We start from the raw sequence: 20,059 nt of genomic DNA, 5'->3' as shown, positions 1-20,059 counted from the left end.
ATATTACTCAGCCATAAAAAGAAACGAAATTGAGCTATTTGTAATGAGGTGGATGGACCTAGAGTCTGTCATACAGAGTGAAGTAAGTCAGAAAGAGAAAGACAAATACCGTATGCTAACACATATATATGGAATTTAAGGGAAAAAAATGTTATGAAGAACCTAGGGGTAAGACAGGAATAAAGACACAGACCTACTAGAGAATGGACTTGAGGATATGTGGGGGGGAGGGGTAAGCTGGGACAATGTGAGAGAGTGGCATGGACATATATACACTACCAAACGTAAAATAGATAGCGAGTGGGAAGCAGCCGCATAGCACAGGGAGATCAGCTGGGTGCTTTGTGATCACCTGGAGGGGTGGGATAGGGAGGGTGGGAGGGAGGGAGACGCAAGAGGGAAGAGATATGGGGATATATGTATATGTATAACTGATTCACTTTGTTATAAAGCAGAAACTATCACACCATTGGGGGAAAAAATACAATGTTACACACACACACACACACACACACACACACACACACACACACACACACACACACACACACACACACACACACACACACACACACACACACACACACACACACACACACACACACAGTAGCTGGGCCCCTGCCTGGCTCCCGGGAGCTCTGTGCCTGCCTCCCTCCCAGGTCTCCTCCGATCCCTGTCACACACTCCACAGCCAAGGCCCCGGAAAGCCGTTCTCCCTGCAGCCCATGAGCACTTGGCCATCCCCGCCCAGGCCCTGCCCGCAGGCTCTGACCCCACACCTCGTGGACGAACCTGGAAGAGGGACAGAGCGCAGCCAGCACGGCCTTGGTCCCCCGAGATCCCCTCCAGCACGGGGCCTGGCCGGCAAGCTGCCTGACCATCTCTAGCGTCTTGCGCTCACAGGGGTGAGGCTGGACCTTGCAGTCTGTGTCCACCGTGCATACCCGAGGCAGGGAAGACAGGGTTACGCCTCCTTCCTCCGCCCGTGGGCCCACCACCCTCAGCCCTGGCTCTTTCCCGGCAGAGTACATGGGGGAGGGGCGGCTGGTCTCCGAGCATCTCCTCTGCACAAGCCCCGCCCCACACCACTCTTCCATCCTGTACACACGTGTACCTTTTTTTTTTTTTTTTTTTTTACAATGTACTTCACTCTATCTCCTGGATGGAGCCTGACAAAGATGACTGGGAATACAGGGATCTCATCCCCAGATGAGGTCTCCCTGTGCTGACAGCAGGGGAGGGGACCCACCGGATCTGGGCCTCTCTACCCCGTGCGACAAGTTCGGAATTCCCAGCCTAGAACCCCACAGGGCCTGACACAGGGCGGTAGAACAGAGCAGAGCGCCCCAGGGCCGAGGCTGCTGGGCTCCGTTCCTCTTCCCTCCCTCTCAGAGGGACCTCCGGCCTTGGGGAACCCTCCTCACCCCCATCCCACTTCCATATAGGCGAGGCCACTTCTTTCCACACGGAAAGGCCTTACTCACCCGGAGAGGCAATGGTGCACGTGGCAGAGCCGCCGAGGGTGCTGGAGAGGCCGTGGGGGGCGTCCTCCACCTGCTCGGCCATCAGCACAGGCTGCTCCCTGGCTGGCTGGCCAGTGTGCGCAGCCCTTCCCACCTGTGCCCCAAGCCCCCGGCCAAGAAGTTACAATGGCTCATCGCCCCGCCCTCACCCACCTCCTATCCCCCCATCTCCTAGACGCTGGGTTCCTTGTGGACAGCCCCGCCACCCACTGATGCAGGAGCCACAGAGCTGCAACCTCATCCACCTAGGATGCAGGTAAGGTCTAGAAGCGAAGCACAGAAGGACCTCGAGGATGCTCAGCCATGGGTCACAACGTGCACATGCTCCAGTCCCCGAACTTCCTCAGAGGAGAGCCTCGCACTCAAACCGTCAGCTCTTATTTGAGACAGGGTCCTAAGAGATTCAGTCGTCTGGTTTTGCAACCCATAGCTGATGAGAAAAATTTAACCCGAGGGCTTCCCTGGGGGCACCGTGCTTAAGAATCCGCCTGCCAAGGCAGGGGACACGGGTTTGAGCCCTGGTCCAGGAAGACCCCACATGCCGCAGAGCAACTAAGCCCGTGCGCCACAACTACTGAGCCCAAGTGCCACAACTACTGAAGCCTGCATGCCTAGAGCCCGTGCTCTGCAACAAGAGAAGCCACCCAATGGGAAGCCCGTACACTGCAACGAAGAGTAGCCCCTGCTTGCCGCAACTAGAGAAAAGCCCACGTGCAGCAACGAAGACCCAACGCAGCCAAAAATGAAAAAAAAAAATTAACTAGAAAGGAAATGAAGGAAAGTGGTTCTAGGTGACAGCAAGAGAAGAACAAACGGCGACAGCTAGTAACAGAAAAAAAAAATCCTGCAGAATTATAAATAGTGGCAATAAGAACTCAAAGGCCAGCAACACGAGGCCGTGTAGAGGCAGGAGCTGGCATAGTTCGACAACCAGAGGGCGTTGTTAGTGTCCAGAACAGAAATGATGTGGGGGATGATGACCGTAGGGCATGAAGAAAGGGTTAAATTATGTTGAGAAACCTGTTTTTAAGAAGACAAGGCAGGGGCTTCCCTGGTGTTGCAGTGGTTGAAAATCCGCCTGCCGATGCAGGGGACACGGGTTCGTGCCCTGGCCCGGGAATATCCCACATGCCACGGAGCGGCTGGGCCCGTGAGCCATGGCCGCTGAGCCTGCGCGTCCGGAGCCTGTGCTCCGCAACGGGAGAGGCCACAGCAGTGAGAGGCCCGCGTACTGCAAAAAAAAAAAAGGTAGTCAGTGACACATTTAGAATCCTGCCTATCAAAAATTCATCAAAATAGACCATGGGGCTTCCCTGGTGGCGCAGTGGTTGAGAGTCCGCCTGCCGATGCAGGGGACACGGGGTTCGTGCCCCGGTCCGGCAAAGTCCCACATGCCGCGGAGCGGCTGGGCCCATGCGCCATGGCCGCAGAGCCTGCGCGTCCGGAGCCTGTGCTCCGCAACGGGAGAGGCCACAACAGTGAGAGGCCCGCGTACCGCAAAAAAAAAAAAAAAAAAAAGACCATGGCTTGGCAATACAGCAAAACCTTCATGTATGTCTAAACCTCCTAATGGAAAGCTCCCCATTCTCCTCTGAAGCCACAGAAACCAGACACTTTGCCCAGCACCTAGGACAGCGCCTGGCACACAGAGGGGCTTCTCAGTTCTGGACTCACATTAGCAGAGTGGGCAGCTCTGCCAGGCCACACCCTTAGCTCTCCTGGCCCCCAAAAAGACCTTCTTAAAAGCTCCCTGGGTAATTCAGATGCTCAGCCAGAGTTGAGAACCATCAGAGAAGGGGCTCAATATACACTAAAAGGGGGAAAGAGTTTGAACAGGCAACAGTCTTTAGTCTCACACTGCAGTGGTTCTCAGACTTTGGTGGCATCAGAATCACTGAGGGGCCAGAAAAGCCACAGATTGAGACTCCTTGCCCCAGAGTTTTGGATCCAATGCAGTGGGGCCTGAGTGTGTGCATTTCTAGCAAGCTCCCAGGTGATGCTGACACTGCTGGTCCAAGGAACACACCTGGAGAACCACTGGTCAACAGTGAGCTGGCCTCTTACTAGGAGTGGGGAGGGGTCAGGTAGGCCTGGAAGTCCAACAGGCTTTCTCAGAGGCTTCCTGTGTCTGCAGCTCAGGCCTTCATATCTGAGCCGTGCCCCCTCTTCTGAGCAATGGCTTCTTGATTTCCCTACACTAGGGATGCTCAAAGTATGGTCTGTGGGCCAGTGAAGAGCCCCAAACTGTTTCACACCCTGATTCAGAATCCGATAAGTATAGACACCAAGCATTTAGAAACTAATCGCACAGCAACTTGACAGTCATTTTATGTCTGTTGGGTCAAATAATAAATATCTGAGTTTCTATTTTGTTTTTATTTCCTCTTTCTAGTAACTCATTTTTATTGTATTTTTTTGAAAGTATCAGTTCATGATGGATTAGGAAAAAAAAAAAAACTGGACCTTCACCACAGATAGTTTGAGAAGCGCTACTCCAGCCAGCAGCCGGAGAAGAAAGCCCCAGAACGGGCCAGTATTTCTACCCATGGGAGATCCTATCCTCAGTGACAAACCTTTGGGCAAATACTACGTGCAAGGCACTCTATTCAGCCCTGTGCGGGGATGAGGGTGGGCAGGGAGCCATGAAGTAACGCCCACTCTCCTCTCTCAAGGGGTTTATACTCCTTATATCTGAGGACACAGAAAGAGCCAGCCATAAGGCAGCTTGTGTTTAATACCAACTTATTGGCAATGACGACAACCATCATGGTGGTGGTAGCTGTCATCACTGTCACCAGGACACAGCCCAATCGGGGCAGCCCCATGGTACCTACAACCTCAGTCCCCTTCTATCTTCTTCCTCCTTCTGCATTTGCTGGCCCACTCGGCACTCAGCTCCAGGTGATCTTATTTAGGCTTTAAATACCATCCTCGGTTTCAATCTCGATGCCTGTCCTTTCTCCTATGCTCCAGACTCTCATATCCAACTCTCTACTCAGCTTCTCTACTTAGATGGCTAATACGCATCTCAAACTTGACTTGTCTGAAACAGAATTCAATTTCCTTTGTTCCTTTCCCACTCTTTCTCTTTTCAGTAAATAGTACCACCATTCACACTGGAGCTCAGGCCAAAATCTTGGATTCTTCTCTCACACACCCACGTCCAATACACCAGTCACTCCATTGCTCTGTCTTCCAAACACATCCTAAATCCAGCCATCCCTCAGCAGGGTCACAGCTGCTTCCCTACTGCAAACCATCATTATCTTGCATGTGAGCTGCTCCAAAGGCCTCCTGACTAGATTCCCCACTGCCCCTATTATTGCTTCTCCCTCTGCCTCACCCACCAGTCTATTCTCTCTACCTTGCAGTCAGTGTGATTTATCTAAAAATGTAAGCCAATTCATGTAATTTTCCTGCTCAAACCCCCCACCCCAAAGACTTCTCAGACTACTCATTACAAACTTTATTCTCTACAATAACCCACAAAAGCTCTAGACCTAACTCCTGCCCACCTCTTCTACCTTATTTCTTATCATTCACCCCTTGCTTGCTGGGCTCCAGCCGCTCCTGGCTGTCTCACTGTTTCTATCACACACCGAGCTAGCTACTGCCTCAGGGCCTTTGCACTTTCCATCTGCCTGCCTTGCCTGCTCTTTTCCCTGTTATTTGGAAGGCTTGTTCCTCACTCAAGTTTCTGCTCAAAAACCAACTCTTCAAAGGAGCCTCGCCAGACCCCCCATCTAAAATAGCTGTCCACTCTATTCCCATCACTCTGTAACCTCTTCCCTACTTTATTTTTCTCCTTTGAATTTTATTTCCACCTGAAACTGTTACTTATTTATTCTCTTTTTTTTTTTTTTTTTTTTTTTAAATCTAGTTCCTTTCCTAGAACAGAAGCTCCATCAGGGCAGGGACTTTGTATTGCTGTCTGTGCATCCTGAGAACCTAGAATAGTGTCTGGCACGAGGAAGACAACATATATTTATTGATTGAGAGAATAAATAATGTACAGTTGGTCCTCTATATCTGTGGGTTCCACATCCATGGATATGGGTGGCCAACTAAGGGACTTAAGCATCCATGGGTTTTGGTATCCACAGGGGTCCTAGAACCAACCCCCTGCAGATACCAAGGAACAACTATACTAAAATTAATAAAGAGATTTCTATGTATAGGCACAGTGCCCAGACAAGAGTCATTTCACTTGATACCCACAAATGATAACAGCCCCATTGAGGTCACCTCCATTTTCAGGGTTGAGAGCATTGAGGAACTGTGCCCCCCTCTCCTCTAGGAAGGCATATTCCTGCATCTGGCTCCTGACCCTGTTTACCCCGAGGGACCCCTGACCCACCCTGTGCAGTTGGATGAGTCCATGAATTTCCATTTCTGCCCAGATGAATTGGAGTCAAGTTCCTGACACTTGAAATCAAGTGTTCAGACTAAATTAAAGACGATGCAAACTCTCAGACTTCCAAAGACTTGGCAGTCCCCTTGTGCCTGCAACAATACAGTAAAGTGAGGAAAAAACGGATCCAGAAAGGATCAGGATGGTTTTCCCAGCTCCCCTCTCTTCCCATGGCTGTGACATCCCCAGGCTGACCCAGAGGGCTGACCCCGCGTGACCAAATCTCTTACCCTGGGAAGCAGACCCCCACAGCAAACACAGGTGACGCCTCTTTGCTTCAGCTGCTTGGCTGGCAGGGCCACATGCCCTTGGGACCTCCTGTCGGTGACAATGATGAGGACCTGGGGCACAGAGGCATTTCTGCCCCCAGGGAATCCTTTATGCAGAAGGCATTTCAGAGCAAGGCCCGTCTCTGTATGTCCTCCTCTGAGCTCACCCAGAAGGAAAAAAACAAAGAAGAAAGAGTCAGCGGTCCAGAGGTGAAGTTGGAATGAGAGCCTGAAATCATGGCCACCTTCTTCCAGCAGAGACTCAAAGGGACAATTCCAGCATGAGATACACACTCTCTCACCATCTAAACCACAAGAATGATGAAGAGAAATGAACTTTTCCCCTGGACTTAACACTCCCCCTACACATCTCTGTTGTGTTATGTAACAATGACATTCTTTGTGTATGTGTTTGCTGTCTCTCCCCATGGTGTCTCCGGGGCACAATTCTCCTAATTTGGCTAACACCCACCTCCCATCTCCCCATCCCCATCCCATTCCCTTCTTGTTACAGCTCAACATCTCCTTGGGGTGGGAAAGCAGATAAATGATCTTCATAAGAATTTATGAGCGTCAAGGACGGGGCTTTGATGCAAGGGTCTGATGAGGCCTCTCATCAGAGGCTTTGATGCAAGGGTCCATGATCAGGCCTCTCTGTCCCACTTCCAAGTTCAGGGTTGGGCGCTGGAAGGCTGAACCGTTTGACTGCTTTCAGATCAGGGCAGGTTACGGTGGTCCCATCTCATCAGGATGCTAAGATTCTCTAATCCTCACAGCCTAGTTATAGGGACTGTTGACTGAGCTTGGAATCGCAGCGCAGAATCCCTACTAAAGCTCGCCATAGGAGGCTCGTGCAAACGTCCTCAGAGGGTGGACTGCCAGCTCTGTCAACTGGGAAGAAAATAATGACTCACTACAATAGATTTGGGGCAAAACCTTTCAGTGCATGGTAATAGATGAGGAATCCCCTGCTCAGAGACCAGGAATACTAACTTAATATTTACTGTGCACTTACCACATGCCAGGCACCACTGTGCTGAGAGAGAGAGAGAGAGAGAGAGAGAGTGTGTGTGTGTAAAGGTGCTTGGCTCATATAATTCTCACCACAGCTCTGAGACAGGGGAGTTCAGAGAAGAGAAGGGCCTTAGCTAAGGTGACACAGCTCATGGGTGGTGGAGGTAGGACTTGAACCCTCCACTTCCAGAGTCCAAGTACTTAACCATCAGGCTACACAGCCTGCCTCTCCCCAGCTAGTGGAGGTCAGAACTGCAGTTGAAACCCAGTCCAGCTAATTCCAAAGCCAATGGTCATTCCTCTGAAGACTTGGGCCTAATGGGCATGGAAAATGGGCGCCCATTCATTTATGTACTATCTAAGCAGAGACCACGCAGCCGGCAAAGCTTTAAAATATTTACTCTATGGCTCTTTGCTGAAAAGGTTTGCTGACCGCTACTCTGTACTGTTCTAAATGGTTTCAAAACACTTTTCGCCAAAAGCCAGGAGCTCCCTGTGCCTTCCCGCTGGCAGGGTTCCCCACAAGCCTTTGACTGTGGCCCTGCATCCTTAGCTTCTCAGCCAGACCTTGCTTTCTCTCCTCAAAACACCCCCGCACCCCTCGCCCATCTAATCATCACTTCTTTCCATATGGATTCAAAGCTTCAGGACCAGGAAAAAAAACGCTTGTTCTCCGCAACTCTGTTCTTGTTTCTCATACAGGTCTACCCTCGGCCCCTCCAGAGTTAACCTCTGTTTTCCCTTTTCAATTCAGATTTTCTGAGTGGGTCTGGGACCCCCTCCTCATAGCTACTAGCCTGTGGCTAGAGAGAAATTAAAGTTCAAGGCCATGAGGGCCCAGACTACAACTCCACGGACCTGTGGGGTGTCCGCTTCCACATCGCTTAGCGCACAAATGCCCGTGCCCGCCACCCTCTCCACCTCTGCACCTGACCTGCTGGTTTCTGACCGACCGAGCACAGGTGAGATTCCTAACAGCATCTGAACCCCGGGAAATGAGAAGCAACCCTGCTACCTTCACTTTTCTTATTCCACGGAGTGTTTCTCACAAAGTCTGTTCTGAGCTCAGCGTCTGGCTCCAGACAGGAAGGTCTGAGGCCAGAATCTAAGGTTTTTCTAATTTCTCTCCAACGGGACTGAACTAGGTAGGAAGTGAAGGTTCACAGATGGACTGCTGTTTATGATAGAAACGCATGGACTGATTAAGAACAAGGGCGCAGATACTAGTCCCGTGAGATACTGGCCTGCTAAACTTGGCAACGTTACTTGGCCTGAGACTCCTGTTAAACCTGCTAAAGTAGAAAAAGTAACAGTATTGTTTGAGGATTAAATGCTGTATCCAGTGCCTGCTAGTACCTAGTAAGCACTCCATCAGTGGTCATTATAATGAACTACCTAGCAGCCTCTTCTAAGAAGTTTACCTTTTGAGTTAGTCTCAAATTCTAGTCAGCGTGAAAGTCCCTAAGGAGATTTACTAATGTGGATTTTCAGATTCCATCCTCCCAGAGTCCAAACTGGTGGGTGTGTGACCAGGCCTGAGAATCTATCAATACATTTTAGACCCGCCTCCCCTTTCCCACCCCCAGTGATTCTGATGCAGGTAGTTCATGGAATAGACTTTGAAAAATAATTCATAAGAACACTCACTGTAGGTACAGGGATGTTGATTACAGGAGTTTTTGTCGTTGTTGGTTTTAGCAATGGACAAAAATCCTAGAATCAAGCTAAATGTGTCCTTTTAGGGGTCTGATTTACTATATTGTAAGAGCTCAATTCATTGATTACATAACCATTAAAAAGGATCAACATGAAAAATAAGGCAGCTTTATGCAAAAATACACACCAAATAATATTAAGTAAAAAAAAAAAAAGAGCAAAGTGCTTTGTAAAGTATTCTAAAAACTATGTTTAAATGTTAATGCAGCTTGAAAGAGGCCAGAGCTGGCTATAAAAGACTTTGTGCTAAAGAAAGGGGTCATTGCTATTTCTGCAGAGCTACTCAAACACGGTACAACTTTGATAAAGCTACAGATGGGGTCCAAAAAAAAAATCAATCACAGAAAATTCAGTCATGTTATGTGAAATTAATCAGATGATGGAACAGACGTGCACAGCCCTCTGGCCAGACTTCTAGGCATTCGGAAGCCAACTGCTGGCCGTGTTTTATCTGATTTTAGGTTATCATGGGGTACAACACTGTAAGGTTTGACTGTAGTATTTTTTAAACTTATTACAAAGTAGCAATAAGGTGACTGTCACAGTGTCTTCTTAGTCATTTCAAAACATGCTTTTAGGGGACTGCATTGATCTGGAAAGGCAAGTGTTCTGGGTTTTGGGGAGAGCTGTGCTCTTCAGTCGAGAATTTAAAACTCCACTGAAGAAAAAGGGTGAAGAGCCCTGGGCAGGTCATCACTCCCATTCGGCCAATGTTCCTCTGTTCTGATTAGTAAGAGTGTCTTAGCGTTCAATGTCCTCAATGACCCTGCAACCGTGGCCAAAAAACCAGGAACTGCCTCCTTTTCTTGTTTGTTGTCTTACAGCCAACCTGGGATACACAAATGCTAACCATTCTCATCCCCAAAAGAAGAGCTGACCTTGTTCAGACACGTAAAGAGGCATCTTTCTCCACCCCCCAGTGTCCTCATCTGGTGCATCCTCAATGCATCTCCGCATGTCATGGGTTATGAATAACAGCCCTTAGTTACGACTTTCAACACAGCTGACAAGAGGCTCCACTAATTACTTAGGGGGCAGGGGTGGAGGGGGAGGTTGGGGAGAGGTGGGAAAGGACAGCTTCATGGGGCCTACTGGACACGCAGTGCGACCCTGTGGTCCCGGCCAAGTCACCTGCTCCTTCTCAACCTCATATCCTCTTCCATAAAATAAGGGGTTGGAAGAGGTACTGGGTGATCTTTATAAAGTATCTTTTGGTACCAAGTCACTTAAATTGGCTTAGTTTTTCCAAGAGAGCAGGGCTGAGTCATTTGAGTCAAAGTCCCCCAAACGTTTTTGACTTTCAGTCCTAAATTTAAAACATTAGGTTACTTTTTCTTCTGCAAATGTTTGTGTGTATATAATGGGTACAAAAGTTTTTTTAACAATAAAATATTATATCAATAATGATACAATTCACATACCACAGAATTCACCATTTTAAAGTATAAATGTGGTTTTTAGTATAATTCAGAGTTGTACAACCATCACCACTACCTAAGTCCAAACTATTTTCATCACCCCAAAAAGAAGCTTTATACCTATTAGCAGTCATATCCTGCCTCCCCACATCCCCTGGAAATGACTAATCTACTTTCTGTCTCCACAGATTTGCCCATTTTAGACTATTTCATATAAATGAAATCATACAATACGTCGTGACCTTTTATGTCTGGCTTGTTTCACTTAGCATTTTAGTTAAGCATCTTGCCTCTTGGCCATTTTGATGTCCTCTTTGGAAAAATGTCTATTTAGTTCTTCTGCCCATTTTTTAACCAGATTGTTGGGTTTTTTGTTATTGCTTGTATGAGTTCTTTATATATTTTGGATAATAACACCTTACCTGATCTATGGTTTGCAAAATTTTTCTCCAATTCTGTAGGCTGCCTTTTCATTTTGTTGTTTCTTTTGCTGTGCATAACCTTTTGAGTTATGTAGTCCCATCTGTTCATTTTCGCTTTTATGAATAAATTACATTTTGTGTACCCATTCGTCCACTGGATTTTTGGCTATCATAAATAATACTGCAGTGAACATCACTGTTCATGTTTTTTTTTTTTTTTTGCGCTACACGGGCCTCTCACTGTTGTGGCCTCTCCCGTTGTGGAGCACAGGCTCCGGACGCACAGGCTCAGCGGCCATGGCTCACGGGCCTAGCCGCTCCGCGGCATGTGGGATCTTCCCGGACTGGGGCACGAACCCGTGTCCCCTGCATCGGCAGGTGGGCTCTCAACCACTGCACCACCAGGGAAGCCCTGTACATGTTTTTGTGCAGGCATATGTCTTTGATTCTCTTGGAGTGGAATTCCTAGGACATGTGGTAACTCTATGTTCAACATTTTGAGGAACTGCTGTACTGTTTTCCAAAGTTGCTGCACCACTTTACAACCCTACCAGCAGCATGTGAGGGCTCCAATTTCTCCACATCTCTGTCAACACTTACTATTGTCTGTCTTTCATTTTATCCCTCCTAGTGGGTGTGAAGTGGTATCTCATTATGGTTTTGATTTGCATTTCCTTAATGACTAATGATTTTGAGCATCTTTTCATGTGCTTATTGGCCATTTATATATCTTCTCTGGAGAAAAGTCTATTTACAAGGTTTCTTATTCAGATGATGAAAATATTCTAAAATTAGATGATGGTAATGGTTGGATAACCCTGAAAATATACTAAAAACCACTGAACTGTACACATTAAAGGTGTGAACTTTACAGTATTTTAATTAAATCTCAATAAAGCTGCTTTAAATAAATTAGTGTGTATAACACTCCTAGGCCAGGGGGCAGTGGGAAGAGACCTTTTAAAAGTGTCGATTCGAGGTATCACTGCCCAGAGTGATTTAGCAGGTCGGGAGACAGCCCAGGCACCTGCACTTTAACATACTGCCTAACCAATTCTGACTCAGACCATCTGACCAAAGACCTCACTTTGACAAGTACTGCTCAGTGTGTCTGGGCCCAAGATACAGAAGTGAGGATGCCACTGTTCTCTACGGGAACCATTCGTGGAGGCCCCAAGGGTAGAAGGCTCCAAGGCAACATGGAAAGGTCAATGTACACTAATATCACTTTTAAAAAACATATTAACGTGCTTTTTCCTTTGAACTTTCTTGTATTTGACTTGCTGCTCATTCTGCACCCAAGGTCAGAGGAAAGGGCTGGGATAAACAACCTAAGATGAAGTCACTGGGGATGGGGGCAGTAACAAGATGGCTGGGTAGAAGGACGTGAGCTCACCCCCTCATGAAAACACCAAAATTACAACTAACTGCTGAACAACCATCGACAAAAAACTGCTGGAACTTACCGAAAAAGATATCCTACATGCAAAGACAAAGAAGAAGCCACAACAAGATGGTAGGAGGGGCACAACTGTGATAAAATCAAATCCCATACCCGCTGGGTGGGCAACCCACAAACTGGAAAATAATTATATCTCAGAGGTTCTCCTATAGGAGTGAAGGTTCTGAGCCCCACATCAGGCTCCCCGGCCTGCAGGTCTGGCATCAGGAGGAGGAGCTCCCAGAGCATCTGGCTTTGAAGGCCAGCAGGGTTTGATCACAGGAGCTCCACAGGACTGGGGTAACAGAAACTCCACTCTTGGAGGACACACACAAGGTCTTGTGCACACCAGGACCCAGGGGAAAAAGCAGTGACCTCATAAGAGCCTGGGCCAGACCTACCTGCTGGTATCGGAGGTGGGGGTAATTACCTTAAACATAAACAGATTAAATGCTCCAAACAAAAGACACAGACTGGCTGAAATGGATACAAAAACAAGACCCACGTATAGGCTGTCTACAACAGACCCACTTAAGATCTAGGGATACATACAGGCTGAAAGTGAGTAAATGGAAAAAGGTATTCCATGCAAATGGAAATCAAAAGACAGTTAGATTAGCAATACTCAGATCAGACAAAACAGACTTTAAAATAGACTGTTACAAGAGATAAAGAAGGATACTACATAATGATCAAGGGATCAATCCAAGAAGAAGATATAACAATTGTAAATATATATGCACCCAACACAGGGGCACCTCAATATATAAGGCAAATACTAACAGCCATAAAAGGAGAAATCAACAGTAACACAATAATGGGGGGGGGGCTTTAACACACCACTTTCATCAATGGGCAGATCATCCAGACAGAAAATCAATAAGGAGACACGGGCCTTAAATAACACATTAGACCAGACGGACTTAACTGATATTTATAGAGCATCCTGTCCAAAAGCAGCAGAATACACATTCGTTTCAAGTGCACATGGAACATTTTCCAGGACTGATCACATGCTAGGCTACAAAGCAAACTTCGGTAAATTTAAGAAAACTGAAATCATGTCAAGCATCTTTTCCGACCACAACGCGATAAGAATAGAAATAAACTACAAGAAAAAAACTGTAAAAAACACAAACACATGGAGGTTAAACAATACGCTACTAAACAACCAATGGATCAATGAAGAGATCAAAGAGGAAATCCAAAAATACCTAGAGACAAATGAAAATGAAAGTATGATGATCCAAAACCTATGGGATGCAGCAAAAGCAGTTCTAAGAGGGAAGTTTATAGCAATACAATCTTACCTCAGGAAACAAGAAAAATCCCCAATAAATAACCTAACCTTACACCTAAAGCAATTAGAGAAAGAAGAACAAACAAAACCCAAAGTCATTAGAAGGAAAGAGATAATCATAAAGATTAGAGCAGAAATAAATGAAATTGAGACAAAGAAAGTGATAGAAAAGATCAATGAAACAAAATGCTGGTTCTTTGCAAAGATAAGCAAAATTGATAAACCTTTAGCCAGACTCATCAAGAAAAAAAGGAAGCAGGCTCAAATCAATAAAATTAGAAATGAAGAAGTTACAAATGACACCAAAGAAATACAAAGGATCATAAGAGACTACTACAAGCAACTCTATGCCAATAAAATGGACAACCTAGAAGAAATGGACAAATTTTAGAAAGATACAATCTCCCAAGACTGAACCAGGAAGAAATAAAAAATATGAACAGACCAATCACAAGTACTGAAATTGAAACTGTGATTTAAAAACTCCCAACAAACAAAAGTCCAGGACCAAACGGTTTCACAGGTGAATTCTACCAAACATTTAGAAAAAAACATCTATCCTTCTGAAACTCTTCCAAAAGATTGCAGAGGAAGGAACACTCCCAAACTCATTCTATGAGGCCACCATCACCTTGATACCAAAACCAGAGAAAGATACCACAAAAAAAGAAAATTACAGGCCAATATCACTGATGAACACAGACACAAAAATCCTCTACAAAATACTAGCAAACCGAATCCAACAATATACTAAAAGGATCATATACCATGATGCAAGGATTGTGGTGTATCTCAGGGATGCAAGGATTTTTCGATATCCGCAAATCAATCACTGTGATATACCACATTAACAAACTGAAGAATAAAAACCATATGATCATCTAAATAGATGCAGAAAAAGCTTCTGACAAAATTCAATACCCATTTATGATGGAAACTCTCCAGAAAGTGGGCATAGAGGGAACTTAACTCAACATAATGAAGGCCATATATGACAAAACTACAGCCAACATCATACTCAATGGTGAAAATCTGAAAGCATTTCCTCTAAGATCAGGAACAAGACAAGGATGTCCACTCTCGCCACTTTTATTCAACATAGTTTTGGAAGTCCTAGCCATGGCAATCAGAGAAGAAGAAGAAATAAAATGAATTCAAATTGGAAAAGAAGTAAAACTGTCACCATTTTCAGATGACATGATACTATACATAGAAAATCCTAAAAGAAAACTACTAGAGCTCATCAATGAATTCAGTAAAGTTGCAGGATACAAAATTAATACACAGAAATCTGTTGTATTTCTATACACTAACAACAAAAGATCAGAAAGAGAAATTAAAGAAACAATCCCATTTATCATTGCATCAAAAAGAATAAAATACCTAGGTAAACCTACCTAAGGAGGCAAAAGACCTGTACTCCAAAAACTATGTGACGCTGATGAAAGAAATTGAAGCTGACACAAACAGATGGAAATATATACCATGTTCTTGGATTCGAAGAATCAATATTGTCAAAATGTCTATACTATCACAAGCATGCTACAGATTCAATGCAATCCCTATCAAATTACCAATGGCATTTTTCACAGAACTAGAACAAAAAAATTTTTAATTTGTATGGACCCCAAATAGCCAAAGCAATCTTAAGAAACAAAAATGACACTGGACAAATCAGGTTCCCTGACTTCAGACTATACTACAAAGCTACAGTAATTAAAACAGTGTGATACTGGCACAAAAACAGAGATATCAATCAATGGAACAGGATAGAAAGCCCAGAAATAAACCTATGGTCAATTAATCTATGACAAAGGAGGAAGACTATACAATGAAGAAAATACAGTCTCTTCAATAAATGGTGCTGGGAAAACTGGACAGCTACATGTAAAACAATGAAATTAGAACATTCTCTAACACCATACACAAAAATAAATTCAAAATGGATTACAGACCTAAATGTAAGACTGGATACTATAAAACTCTTAGAGGAAAACAAAGGCAGAATACCCTTTGACATGAATCACAGCAATACCTTTTTTGAGCCATCTCCTAGAGTAATGGAAATAAAAACAAAAATAAACAAATGGGACCTAATTAAACTCAAAAGCTTTTGTGCAGCAAAGGAAATCATAAACAAAGCGAAAATACAGCCCACAGAATGAGAGAAAATATTTGCAAATGATGCAAACAACAAGGGATTAACCTTCAAAATTTACAAAAAGCTGACGCAGCTCAATATCAGAAAAACAAACAACCCAATCAAAAAATGGACAGAAGACCTAAATAGACATTTCTCCAAAGAAGACATACAGATGGCCAACAGGCACAAGAAAAGATGTTCAACATTGCCAATTATTAGAGAAATGCAAATCGAAAGTACAATGAGATATCACCTCACACCAGTCAGAATGGCCATCATCAAAAAGTCTACAAACAGAGGCTAAAAGTGCAGACCCCAGAGACGGGCATGAGACGCTAAGGCTGCTGCTGCCACCACCAAGAAGCCTGTGTGCGAGCACAGGTCACTATCCACACCTCCCCTCCCGGGAGCCTGTGCAGCCCGCCACTGCCAGGGTCCCGGGATCCAGGGACAACTTCTCCGGGAGAGCGCACGGCGTGCCTCAGGCTGGTGCAACATAACACTGGCCTCTGCCACCGCAGGCTCCCCCACACTCCGTACCCCTCCCCGGCCTGAGTGAGTTGGGGTCGCTGAAGCAGCTGCTCCTTTAACCCCATCCTGTCTGAGCAAAGAACAGACGCCCTCCAGCGACCTACACGCAGAGGTGGGGCCAAATCCAAAGCTGAGACCCGGGAGCTGTGAGAACAAAGAAGAAAAAGGGAAATCCCTCCCAGCAGCCTCAGAAGCAGGGGATTAAAGCTCCACAATCAACCAACTTGATGTACCCTGCATCTGTGAAATACATAAATAGACAACGAATCATCCCAAATTGAGGAGGTAGACTTTGAGAGCAAGATTTATGGTTTTTTTCCCTTTTCCTCTTTTTGTGAGTGTGTATGTCTATGCTTCTGTGTGAGTATCTGTCTGTATAGCTTTGCTTCCACCATTTGTCTTAGGGTTCTATCCGTCCGTTTTTTTGTTTGTTTTTTGTTTTTCTTTTTAAAAAATGTTTTTTAATAATTATTTTTATTTTAATAACTTTATTTTATTTTATCTTACTTTATTTTACTTTATCTTCTTTCTTTCCTTCTTTCCTTCCTTCCTTCTTCCCTCCCTCCCTCTCCCTCCCTCTCTCTCTCTCTCTCTTTCTTTCTTTTTCTTTTATTCTGAGCCGTGTGCATGAAAGGCTCTTGGTGCTCCAGCCAGGGGTCAGTGCTGTGCCTCTGAGGTGGGAGAGCCAACTTCAAGCCACTGGTCCACAAGAGACCTCCCAGCTCCACATAATATCAAATGGCGAAAATCTCCCAGAGATCTCCATCTCAACACCAGCACCCAGCTTCACTCAACGACCAGCAAGCTACAGTGCTGGACACCCTGTGCCAAACAACTAGCAAGACAGGAACACAACCCCACCCATTAGCAGAGAGGCTGCCTAAAATCATAATAAGTCCACAGACACCCCCAAGCACACCACCAGACGTGGACCTACCCACCAGAAAGACAAGATCCAGCCTCATCCACCAGAACACAGGCACTAGTCCCCTACACCAGGAAGCCTACACAACCTACTGAACCAACTTTAGCCACTGGGGACAGACACCAAAAACAACAGAAACTACTAACCTGCAGCCTGCAAAAAGGAGACCCCAAACACAGTAATATAAGCAAAATGAGAAAACAGAAAAACACATAGCAGATGAGCAAGATAAAAACCCACCAGACCTAACAACTGAAGAGGAAATAGGCAGTCTACCTGAAAAAGAATTCAGAATAATGATAGTAAAGATGATCCAAAATCTTGGAAATAGAATAGACAAAATGCAAGAAACATTTAACAAGGAGCTAGAAGAACTAAAGATGAAACAAACAGCGATGAATAACACAATAAATGAAATTTAAAATACTCTGGATGGGATCAATAGCAGAATAACTGAGGCAGAAGAACGGATAAGTGACATGGAAGATAAAATAGTGGAAATAACTACTGCAGAGCAGAATAAAGAAAAAAGAATGAAAAGAACTGATGACAGTCTCAGAGACCTCTGGGACAACAATTAAACGCACCAACATTTGAATTATAGGGGTTCCAGAAGAAGAAGAGAAAAAGAAAGGGACTGAGAAAATATTTGAAGAGATTATAGTTGAAAACTTCCCTAATATGGGAAAGGAAATAGTTAATCAAGTCCAGGAGGCACAGAGAGTCCCACACAGAATAAATCCAAGGAGAAATACGCCAAGGCACATATTAATCAAACTGTCAAAAATTAAACACAAAGAAATCATATTAAAAGCAGCAAGGCAAAAACAACAAATAACACACAAGGGAATCCCCATCAGGTTAACAGCTGATCTCTCAGCAGAAACTCTGCAAGCTAGAAGGGACTGGCAGGACATATTTAAAGTGATGAAGGAGAAAAACCTGCAACCAAGATTACTCTACCCAGCAAGGATCTCATTCAGATTTGATGGAGAAATTAAAACGTTTACAGACAAGCAAAAGCTGAGAGAGTTCAGCACCACCAAACCAGCTTTACAACAAATGCTAAAGGAACTTCTCTAGGCAAAAAACACAACAGAAGGAAAAGACCTACAAAAACGAACCCAAAACAATTAAGAAAATGGGAATAGTAACACACATATCGATAATTACCTCAAATGTAAGTGGACTAAATGCTCCCACCAAAAGACACAGATTGGCTGAATGGATACAAAAACAAGACCCATATATATGCTGTCTACAAGAGACCCACTTCAGACCTAGAGACACATACAGACTGAAAGTAAGGGGATGGAAGAAGATATTCCATGCAAATGGAAACCAAAAGAAAGCTGGAGTAGCAATTCTCATATCAGACAAAATAGACTTTAAAATAAAGACTATTAGAAGAGACAAAGAAGGACACTACATAATGATCAAGGGATCAATCCAAGAAGAAGATATAACAATTGTAAATATTTATGCACCCAACATAGGAGCACCTCAATACATAAGGCAAATACTAACAGCCATAAAAGGGGAAGTCGACAGTAACACATTCATAGTAGGGGACTTTAATACCCCACTTTCACCAATGGACAGATCATCCAAAATGAAAATAAATAAGGAAACACAAGCTTTAAATAATACATTAAACAAGATGGACTTAATTGATATTTATAGGACATTCCCTCCAAAAACAACAGAATACACATTTTTCTCAAGTACTCATGGAACATTATCCAGGATAGATCATATCTTGGGTCACAAATCAAGCCTTGGTAAATTTAAGAAAACTGAAATTGTATCAAGTATCTTTTCCGACCACAACACTATGAGACTAGATATCATTACAGGAAAAGATCTGTAAAAAATACAAACACATGGAGGCTAAACAATACACTACTTAATAACGAAGTGATCACTGAAGAAATCAAAGAGGAAATAAAAAAATACCTAGAAACAAATGACAATGGAGACACGACAACTCAAAACCTATGGGATGCAGCAAAAGCAGTTCTAAGAGGGAAGTTTATAGCATTACAATCCTACCTTAAGAAACAGGATACATCTCGAATAAACAACCTAACCTTGCACCTAAAGCAATTAGAGAAAGAAGAACAAAAAACCCCCAAAGTTAGCAGAAGGAAAGAAATCATAAAAATCAGATCAGAAATAATTGAAAAAGAAATGAAGGAAACGATAGCAAAGATCAATAAAACTAAAAGCTGGTTCTTTGAGAAGATAAACAAAATTGATAAACCATTAGCCAGACTCATCAAGAAAAAAAAGGAGAAGACTCAAATCAATAGAATTAGAAATGAAAAAGGAGAAGTAACAACTGACACTGCAGAAATACAAAAGATCATGAGAGATTACTACAAGAAACTCTATGCCAATAAAATGGACAACCTGGAAGAAATGGACAAATTCTTAGAAATGCACAACCTGCCAAGACTGAATCAGGAAGAAATAGAAAATATGAATAGATCAATCACAAGCACTGAAATTGAAACTGTGATTAAAAATCTTTCAACAAACAAAAGCCCCGGACCAGATGGCTTCACAGGCGAATTCTATCAAACATTTAGAGAAGAGCTAACACCCATCCTTCTCAAACTCTTCCAAAATATAGCAGAGGGAGGAGCACTCCCAAACTCATTCTACGAGGCCACCATCACCTTGATACCAAAACCTGGCAAGGATGTCACAAAGAAAGAAAACTACAGGCCAATATCACTGATGAACATAGATGCAAAAATCCTCAACAAAATACTAGCAAACAGAATCCAACAGCACATTAAAAGGATCATACACCATGATCAAGTGGGGTTTATCCCTGGAATGCAAGGATTCTTCAATATACGCAAATCAATCAATGTGATACACCATATTAACAAATTGAAGGAGAAAAACCATATGATCATCTCAACAGATGCAGAGAAA

The 20,059-nt window shown here is 44.2% G+C and overlaps 1 protein-coding gene across 1 annotated transcript in view; it reads right to left on the bottom strand.

Moving 5' to 3' along the window:
* Positions 1 to 20,059, bottom strand: part of VWA2 (von Willebrand factor A domain containing 2) — a gene marked incomplete at its 3' end in the record, with an annotated part of 58,225 nt that overhangs the window by 10,628 nt on the left and 27,538 nt on the right. The window contains 5 exon segments of the mRNA XM_082643730.1: positions 793 to 925; positions 1,485 to 1,583; positions 1,586 to 1,617; positions 6,165 to 6,193; positions 6,195 to 6,360. Of these exon segments, the coding sequence (XP_082499856.1) occupies positions 793 to 925; positions 1,485 to 1,583; positions 1,586 to 1,617; positions 6,165 to 6,193; positions 6,195 to 6,360 (459 nt within the window).

The sequence above is a fragment of the Mesoplodon mirus genome (genome assembly GCF_964341445.2).
Source record: "Mesoplodon mirus genome assembly, chromosome: 2".
NCBI lineage: Eukaryota > Metazoa > Chordata > Mammalia > Artiodactyla > Ziphiidae > Mesoplodon > Mesoplodon mirus.
This window is presented reverse-complemented; position numbering and strand designations above follow the sequence as displayed.